Consider the following 9871-nt stretch of genomic DNA (forward strand, 5'->3'; position numbering starts at 1 on the left):
TGAGTTCAAATAGTTCAGGCATGGTACAGGTAGGTAGTGGTACATCCTTTGGTCTCTGTGACACCAGAAGTGAGCTTGAACCTTGGTCCTAGGTGGAGTGTTTGGTGCAGTTGTCATCCCTTGTTCCCTAATACATATGGCAAAAACATGGTGATCTCAAGCCTACAATCAGTAGCCCAGCTCTCTGGGTTTTATGACGTTAGTAGTTTGCTGGCCATTATCCTACATATATACTATTTATGCAACTCTGCTCTGTAGAAGGCACTGCACTTACACATGTGAAAGTGAGAAAACAGGCCCTTCCTCTGACTCTCATCAGCACTCCCTCCTTCATGACAGACTGCTGTAACGTTGACAGTGTGGCTGTCTCACCTCATGCAGCCTTCCCCATTAATAAAGGATGCTCCCACCAGCAACCCTCTCTAGCTGCTTAAACAAGATGCTGTGACTCCTTCTGTCCCCTTCAGTACAATATGCTATGTGGTTGCTCATCACTCTATGGTAAAAATCTCACCCTTTGCTCCAGGAAATTTTACCTCTTGGTAATGCATCAGTGGACAAATCTCACCTTGAAACAAGACTTTAGACCTCCAGCCCAACATGCTGCAACTTCTTGCAAAGAGTAAGGATGCAAATTTTGACAGTTTCTCCAGAAAATATACCTCATTTTGGGACGATGATATAATTTCCTCCTTCATCTTCACCACTTTATAAACAGCTCACACTGAAAAGAAGCAACAGGCACAAACTGAAATACAGGAAATTCCATTTGAATAGGGAAAAAAAAATCCTCTTTTACTGTCAAGGGGGGGTCAAACACTGGCACAGATTGCCCTGAGAGCTTATGGAGTGTCCATACATGGATTTATCCAAACCCTGACAAGACATAGCCCTGAGCAGTCAGCTGTAGCTGACTCTGCTTGGAATGTGGGGTTTGGACTAAATGGTCTCTAGAGATCTCCAAGCTCCACCAGCCTGTGAAAAGGGCAGACATATTAGTTTGAGGAGTTGCTTTGGGCTATGCCTTTATGACAACATATATTTCATTCTATTAAAAATAAACAGATTTTAATTGAGATCATAATACGTGCTGGAATGGGCATAGGGTTGGGGTTTTGTACATGAGATAAGGGTGTTTTGATGCATTGATAAATTCTTTGTTTGATGCAACTGAAGCCAACAACGGGTTTCAAACAGTTTCAAGGAGCAGAGGAGATCTAGTCGCTGCAAATACCCCAGTAAGCTAACCCTCTGTACTGCGCAAGGGCTGTACTGTTCACCTATTTCCAGTGGAACTGAGGATGTCCAGGTGCCTCTCACAAAAGATAAGCAGTGATCCAATGCATAGATCTTCAAACCCCTGGGCAGCAGCTTCCTACTTCTTGGAGGCATTACTGTCCCAAGGTACCACAAAGGTCCTCAGAGTGCCTGCTGATGATTGTGGCCTTACAATCTAATGCCACTGAACACCAGAGAACCCAACAAATACGGAACACCCAGAGCCCAACAAAATGCATTGCAGTGCAAATTGGGACTGAGATTTTATTTTACTCTCAGGTCTGCAGAGTATTTTATTAGTTTATGCAAAGTGGATGAGTTTCAACAGAAAACACTGACACTCAGCTTAAAGTTATTCCCCAGAGTGGTGGTCAGGGCACTTGGCTGAGATATGGGGATGTTACTCCAAGAAAGAAACTGCACTGAGCTCTCATATCCTGAGACAGTACTACTATCATCCAACTTCTAGGCAAAAGGGACATTATATTACATGACAAAGGGCTGATCAGAAACCCAAGTAGGCTTTGGTTAGTTAAGCACCCTTATGGGATGGAAAGGCTTTGACTCCATCTTCTCCCTTGAGATCACCTCCTGGTTTGTTGAGGTAGTGTCCCTGTTGGGCAGGTATCGGTGTTTACCTTCTTACATTTCTAATGCTTCCACTTACTGTATAGGTAACCTTAGTGCTGAATTACACTAAGCAGAAAGCACATCAAGATTAGGAGTTACAGGCTGAGCACTGATAGAATAAACAGTTTTATGGAGCAAACTGTAAATTACTAAACTGAGAAAAGACATCTTATTGTTTTATTAATTCAACTCTGTTTAGCTTTGCATTTTCTTGTCAAATGAAAATAAGCTGGTTATATTTAGTTTCAACCTATTGACTTAAAAGCAACTGATACCACACTCTTATCTTTCCAACAAACATTTCAGTTGCATTATAATTAAAAGGACAGTATTATTCCCTTAGATATTGCAAAACTCTTCTTTCCTCTGAAAGCCAGAGGAGGGAAGCCTGGAGGCCCAGCCGAGGGGATCTGGCCAAAGCACAAGAGTCTTGTGAATGCCTGGAGAGCCCAGCCCGTGCTACATAAAGAGCTGAAACACACAATCAGTCGCACAAAGCAGCAATGCTACTGAGACGATTAAGAAAGAGGGATGCTATTGATATGATTGAAAGAATTCACTTTCGATCCACTTTCCCACTTGGGAAAGAATGACTTGATTGATAAAGCAAAGAGAAAGTGACACCATTGATAAGACTGAGAAAGAGGTCAAAAGGAAGGACAGGATGTAAATTGCCAAAGTCCACAGACCATATGCAATCTGAAGGAAAAAGGAGTCTCAAGGACTCCCTGCAGAAACATTGGTGGAGCTCTAAATTGTGGGCAATGGAAATCAGCAAGCCAAATTACCAAAAAGTGTGAGTAAGTGGGTGCTTGTGTTTGCAAGCTGCCACAGTTACTAAGACCACAGGTATCCTTGTCTCCTTAACAGTCTCATTTACAGAAGATAAATATTAACAGTTACTGGCATCGGTTAATACACGTGAAAAGTAACTTTATCACTGCAAAGAGAGTTACAACATTGTGTCTTTCTGAATTTAAAGAAGTCTGAAAGGACACACTACAACAGTCTCTGAATACCTAAGAGGCCATTCTCTGGGTATGAAGGATGGTCAGACAAAAATAATGCAGTTCACTGAACTGCAGCAAGGTAGACATCAGAAAACCTTTTTTTTTTCCTATAGTGACAATGATAATGCACCAGGCTGGAGTACTTGTGGAAGTTGTGGGATCTCCAACAGCGCAGATTTGAAATGGCAGCTTGGATAAATGTCTGTCAAAGAAAAAAAAAGTCACATATAATTGACTCTCTCAAGGAACTCTCTCAAGTGGCCTGGGTGCACTTCGGAGATCTGGTCCCAGCTCTCTTCACCAGGATTTTGTGGCTATAGCACAGGTTAGCGTCAACGCTGGGAGGTGTTACAATGGCAAACAAACTACAGCAGTTACAGAAAGTGGGCTCAACGATGTTACTTGAAATTACCAGTTCAACAGCACATTTAAGCATAGTTTTGGGTCTTACAGACTAAACATCTAAGGATACAAAACACCCAAATCCTGATGCCTTGTGGCAATACAAATCCGGCCCAATGACATCTTTCATGACAAAATTAACTCCAGACCTAAGAAATTCAGTATTAGAGAGAGGTTGAGCAGAACCACTGAAGAGCTTTAAGTATTCTACAAACTGCAGGAGAGCACAAATACTCACATGAAGTAAGGCATCTCAAAACTCCTCTTCATGTGTTAATGGAGATTTAATAAAGAACTGCTGCTGCTAATTAAACAATCATTCCCCAGTGTCTGTTTCACACGTGGAGGGAGACTGATGTGAATTGGAGATACCATTACTAAGATTTAATGACCCCATTTGTCACAGTGGTAAAGCACGCAAATTGCCTGCCTTTAACCATAGCAGGCTCCATTTCTCCAGGGCTTTTAGCTGTCTGCAGCCACCTGAAAGAAACCTTTGTGTCGATATCCATGGGCTCCCTGGAGCGGTTATGTCAGCTCCTGATGCTGCCCCTTTCATCTTAATGTACTCTTGTCAGCCCCCTTGGACTTTCTATTCAACATCACCTTCCCCCAAAGGCTCCCTCAACCTGATGAAACTTCGGTTTATTCACAACTGAAATAACTGATGCCCACCGACTTGTTCATTCTGCCTCAGAAAGAAGAGTAAAAAGTCGAGTAGTTTGAAAACCAGCCTTTCCAAGTTGTACACTTTGCAGCGGCACACTACGAAACCTATTTTATAGTTTTTGTTAAGACTAGATCCTCAGAAAGGTCCCTTTTCAGCTTACAGCCTACGAAGCCACCTACTTTAAATTTCCCAGAATTTAAAGACACACAGCGTTCGGCTAAAGCTTTCGGCTTCTGGTGCGACAGCTCTCCCACAAAGTCTGCCGCCGCATGCCGAGGACAAGTTGCTTCGCGCAGGGATGCGAAACTCCCGCGGAAAAGTCTGTCAGGAGCTGCCCTACGCGCCCGGAGCGCGGCCCCGGAGCGACAGCGGCCCTCGGGCTACGCTGAACCCCGGGGGCGCGGAACCGGAGCGCGCTTCCCCACAGCGCTGTGCTTCCCGCCGCAGCGCCCGTTCGGCAGGAGGAGGGCAAAGAAAGGAACAGTGACAAGACCAGGACCGTGGCCGGCACCAGCACGAAACACGCTCGTGCTGAGAGAGCGCGCGGGGAGCTGCGCATCCCCGGCCACTCTCGCCCCGCCACCGCCCTGGCCACGGCCCGTCCCTCCGCCGCCGCCGTCGGGTCACGCTACTCACCGATAGTGGAAACGACGGTGCCCACGAAGTAGAAAGCGCCGGTAAAATCCCATCGGGGCCGGACGTCATCAACGCGGACGCCGGCCACGCTGGCCTCCTCGTACTCCCGGAGGAAGTGTCGGAGCTCGGCGCGGCTGAGGTTGTGGCGACGGGTGAAGTTCTCCAGCCGCTCCTCCCAGCGCTCCTTGGCCTCTCGCTCTGTGGGCTGCTCGATGGCCGAGAAGACGGCGGCGCCGCACAGCATGTACAGCACAATCAGCACCGCCAGCAGGAGGAACCGCGCGTTGTCCGCGTTCAGGCGGCTGGCGCTGGAGCAGCAGCAGCCGCCGCCGCCGCCACACGCCATCCTCCGCCCCGCGGGACTGGGCTGCCGCGCCGACACGCTACGTCGGGGCGCTGCCACCGCCGGGCATCACGGCGTCGCCCGCCCGGCGTGCGCGGTGCCGCGGGGCTCAGGGTGCCGCGGGACCCGGCGGCGACGAGCAGCGCTCCCGGGAGCCGGCCGGCACCTCCGCCCCGGGGGCAGGGCGCTGCCCCGCCGCGCCCGGTACGGCCCCGTAGCAGACGGGCTTCGGGCTGCAGCGCATCCCGCTCGCGAGGGAGCCCCCCGTCCCGTCCCGTCCCGTCCCGTCCCGCCCCGTCCCGTGCCGCAGCGCCCCTCAGCCCCGCCGCGCCCCGCGCCAGGCTCCCGTCTCCGCCAGTTTCATATCCCCTTTCTTCCCCCGCCCAGAGCACGTCGGAGCGGGGCGCTGGGACAGGCACCACCAGGCGCCTCCTGCCTGCCGGGGGGGCAAGGCGGGACCGACGGCAGCTCGCCTCGCCGCCCTCCCCCGCGCCGCGGGGCACCTCCGCGCTGGCCCGCGGGAGGCGGCTGCCCCCGACCCCGTGCCGCCCCCGCCATGGGCACCGAGGAGCCGCGGGCGGCTTCCCTGAGGTGAGCTGCCCTCAACGGAGGCGCGGCCGCAGCTCGGAGAGAAGCCGCCCCCCGCCCCGCGAGGGTCTCCCCGGTGCTGCGGGCGGGGCTGGGCCAGCACCTGGCGGGGTGGGACACCGGACAGCCACCACCCCTCAGGGGGCGGGGGGCTGCCCCCCGGGGCCTTCCCGCCCGCCCCTGCCGTGCCCTGGGCCGGCGCTGAGGGCCGCTCAGGGCAGCGGGGCTGCGGCAGGGGCGAAAACCTGCAGTGGGTGATGTGCCCCCGCTGTCAAAGCACGAAAAATTACCCCCTTTTGCCAAAAGAGGGCACCCGGCTCTCTGCGGCTCAGGGTAGCGCTCGCCTCCTCGACAAGTTCGTTCTTACCGTGCCGCCCTCTATCACTGGGCAGTCGAAGGGAAATTGGATGTGGAACACAAAGGCAGCTCCCTGCCTGCAGTGTGCTTTAAAAATGTTTTATTTTCAGGGTCAGAGAGCTCTCAATCCCAACCTTCGGGAAAAGTCTTTGTTACTATAAAAAGAAAAAGCTAAACTCAGCAATATCCAGCGATTACTACAGGGCTGAATTCTGCTTTACAATTATTGAGAGCTAGAGTTTAGCTATGTTAAGTGTTATTAGTACGTAAGCACTCTTTTCTGTGAAAGACAATCTATGAGTTTCATTTTTGAAGGCAGGTTAATGATGTATTTTTACAACATTTACCTTCCCTCCCCCCCCCCCCCCCTTTTCTGTTAATTATATTGCAACTAAAATGCAATGGAAACTAACAGTAAGATCTTAGTAATTACAAATCTCCCTTAACAGTAGATAATAGTGTACTTAGTGTAAGAGCAATTGATGGTCTCATGGCTTGAGGCATATTGTCATCATGGGTATTGGTCTGACTCCTGGGAGTGGACTGTGAGCAATTCTGTGCTGATGTTCAAGGGAGGATCACCCACTGCACGGCAATGAATCTGCACAGTATAGAGAGAAGCCAAGTCCTTTTCCCACATTGCAAGGTAAACCAGCACTCACCAGAATGGGATTCATGTTTCCTCTTTGGTTTCTTCCTCTTTGTTGTTATTCATAGGTGATCCTGCATCATGTTGCAGGAGTCTATTCCCTTTTCATTAGTCTTCAGCATAGGTTGACATATGACAATTAAAATTAGCAGCAATGCTGTAAGACATTAAACAGCCCCCCAAAAAATAAAAGAGGAAGATGAGATGCCAGTCAAAGTAACCAGGCACTGTGCCAAATCCTAAAGATAACCACATGCTTCCATAAAAATGCTGGTGTATCTTTGTTGATAGTTCCTATTAGAGGGAAGAAAAAACAACCTTACATTTCCCTGCTTTGCCAGTCAGTAGGATGATGGATCTAAATCAGTGTTCCCCCCACCAGCAGAGGCAGCAGGACTGACAGAGCAGCCTTGGTCTGCGCTGAAATCTCCATCAATGGAAGTTGTTCTGGAGTGGCTTGAATTAGCAAAGTGGGAGCCTTTAGCTGCCTGCAATCCTGTGATTGCCCAAAGGAATGTGAAGAACAGTCACATTATCCAAATAATTATCCAAGGATATTGAGTTCCTCCTATCATTTGCATACAATGCTTTTAGTGAGGAATAGTCATTTTTGTGTTGGTCTTGGGTGTAGGGTGCAGATAAGCACATCCCACGTGGTTTTGAAAGACAGTGAGGTATACTACTGTCACTGGGCACCAAAAATTACAAATCCCCACAATTTGTCAAATCTGATCACCAAACTAAAATGATATAATAGATGTGCAGTGATTTCATCTCTTGAGAAAGCAGCTTTTTAAGGACATGCTCTGCATTAAGGGATGGAGCAAGTGTGAGCTGAGATTGACTATCATCCTGTAGCAAAACAAATAAAAGATGGTACTGGCAAATATCACAGGTGTGACACCTTTCATTGTTTTAAGCTCCTCTTCCTTTACTTTCCCTATTTTAATTAATGTACCAAGTCTACAGAAGTTTCCTGTAAAAACAATCACTATTCCCATTGCTGTTGGGTAGACAGCTGGAAAAACTTGAGTAAGTGGAGAGCACAAGCAGTGTAATCATGCAGTCCCCTATGCAGAGCATTGAAGCAAGGCTGCACAAAGAAAAGCAACATATTTACTGGCATAAGGGAAAGAAGAATCTTTTGGTTTCAGGTGAAAAAAAAGTTTAAACATGTTACTGACATTGAATTTAATCTCAATTTGACATTAACATCTCCCGAGCCCAAATACTGAATGCATTGCCATTAACCTCAGCACAGTCACTTGTGGCATCATTATCAAGAGGCATGCTGTGTTTCCCTACCCCTCAGCACTGCTAACGTGCAGCTCCTTAGTGTTTATGTGTGTGGGTATTTAGTGACAAAAGTATTGGTGGATGTGAGGCTTTGCACACGTGTAAATAATAGAAGAAAATTCAATGTATTACTAATTCTATTGATGTTAAATTATAACCCTATGATTAAGAAAGCTACAGTCACTGAGTACCCTAGTGACACTATCACCAAATGTCTAGCCAGAACAGAGCCATTATTGATGCATCAGCAAATTACTTGGAAGACTCATGGAGAGATTTAGTCTCCCTCATTGACAGTATCAGTACTTTTTACTTAAACGTCTCCTTTTGAAGTGGTAAGTTGGAACACTTAACTAAAATACACTGCTTGTCTTTGGAAAAGCTATGGGAGAGCTGCAATTTACTGCTGAGAAAATTTTATAAATAAACATCTTGCTAGAGGAGCAAGGAAACCAGCCTTCTGTTACTTTTGAAGCTGAACAATACTTCTGGAACTTAAAAACCTTGGTATTAACAAACAAATAAAATAAATCCAAAAACTTCATGAACTTGGGGCATCTAGAGTAGGCTACACTTTGCAACACCTCTGTTGATTCACTAAGAATTCTACTGAATGTGAAGTAAGGAACAATAGGATCATTTCAGTTGGAAAAGGCCTCTAAGATCAAGTCCCACTGTTCACCTTGTGCCACCAAGTCCACTGCTAAACCACATCCCTCAGCACCACATCTACGTGTCTTTTAAATACTGTCAGGGATGGTGACTCAACCACTTCTCTAGGCAGCCTGCTCCAGTTCTTGACAACCCTTTTGGTGGAGATTTTTTTCCTAACAGGCAATCTAAACCTCCCCTGGCACAACTTGAGACTGTTCCCTCTTGTTCTATAGCTTGTAACGTGGGAGAAGAGACTGATCCTCACCTCACTGCAACTTCTTTTCAGCTTCGTCTCAGCCTCCTCTTCTCCAGGGTAAACATCCCCTGCTCCCTCAGCTGTTCCTCATCAGACCTATTCTCCAGACACTTCACCAGCCCCATTGCTCATCTCTGGACACGCTCCAGCACCTCAATGTCTTTCTTGTAGTGAGGGGCCCAGAACTGAACACAGTATTCGAGATGCAGCCTCACCAGTGCCAAGTACAGGGGGACAATCACTTCCTTGGTCCTGCTGGTCACACTATGTCTGATACAAGCCAGGGTGCCATTGGCCTTCTTGGCCACTTGGGCACACTGCTGGATCATGTCCAGCTGGATTGTTGCTTCTTGCCTTTATCTAGTGTATGCATCTCTCACAAAGCAGAAGATGCTTAGCAGTAGAGATGACTGAACCTGGCTGTATTAAAGAGACTTTCATGAATGAGTCATGTGGAAACTTTTTCCATCTCTCACATCAGTTACTAAAGTGTGGCTGATAATGATGATCATATTCCAGTCTTCTTCCAGAAGAACACAGAGAATGCCCTATAGGGGTATTTTCATTTGAAGATATTTTAAAATTTAACAATTAGGAATGTGAGGCAGAGATAGACAGGGCTGCAAAGTCCCTGCAAGGGCTTCTCAAGAGCTGTCCTGAAGAAAACTTCCACTTTACATTTGCATGCTGTTTGTTTTCCAGCATTTCATCAGGTAAGAAAAGCATGGTGGGGTTGATAGTTTAGCTTTCCAAACTGCATAACAAACAACCACAGTTAAGAGCAAAGTTTTTCCATTTGTTCATGCTTTTGGTAGTAGAACTGGCATGATAGTGGCTTGCATGTTAAGAGAGAAAAGGATACAGAAGAATCACCCTGTGTAAACTCAGATCAGAGTAAGAAAATGAGTTAGTAAAAGAATCCAGGAGCCCCTTCGCCTTCTTCCATTCCAAGCAGTGGAAAATACTAAAGGATGAACCTTTTACTCTGGTTAATGCAATGGTACCACAACACCTTGACAGCACTGCAGCACTCCCACTGGTAACTGGGAATTAGTTTGAGTAGAGAGGAAATTTTGGTAAATGGTGAAGCAAAAAAGCTAGT

At 47.4% G+C, this 9871-nt stretch overlaps 1 protein-coding gene across 1 annotated transcript in view; it reads right to left on the bottom strand.

The window, feature by feature from the left end:
* Positions 1 to 4990, bottom strand: part of KCNK13 (potassium two pore domain channel subfamily K member 13) — a 67290-nt gene extending 62300 nt beyond the window's left edge. The window contains exon 1 of the mRNA XM_061998212.1: positions 4627 to 4990. Within this exon, the coding sequence (XP_061854196.1) occupies positions 4627 to 4972 (346 nt within the window). The 5' untranslated portion in view covers positions 4973 to 4990. The remainder of the gene's footprint in view (positions 1 to 4626) is intronic.
* Between the last annotated feature and the right edge of the window lie 4881 nt (positions 4991 to 9871).

This window comes from Colius striatus, chromosome 6 (assembly GCF_028858725.1).
Source record: "Colius striatus isolate bColStr4 chromosome 6, bColStr4.1.hap1, whole genome shotgun sequence".
In the NCBI taxonomy this organism is placed as follows: domain Eukaryota; kingdom Metazoa; phylum Chordata; class Aves; order Coliiformes; family Coliidae; genus Colius; species Colius striatus.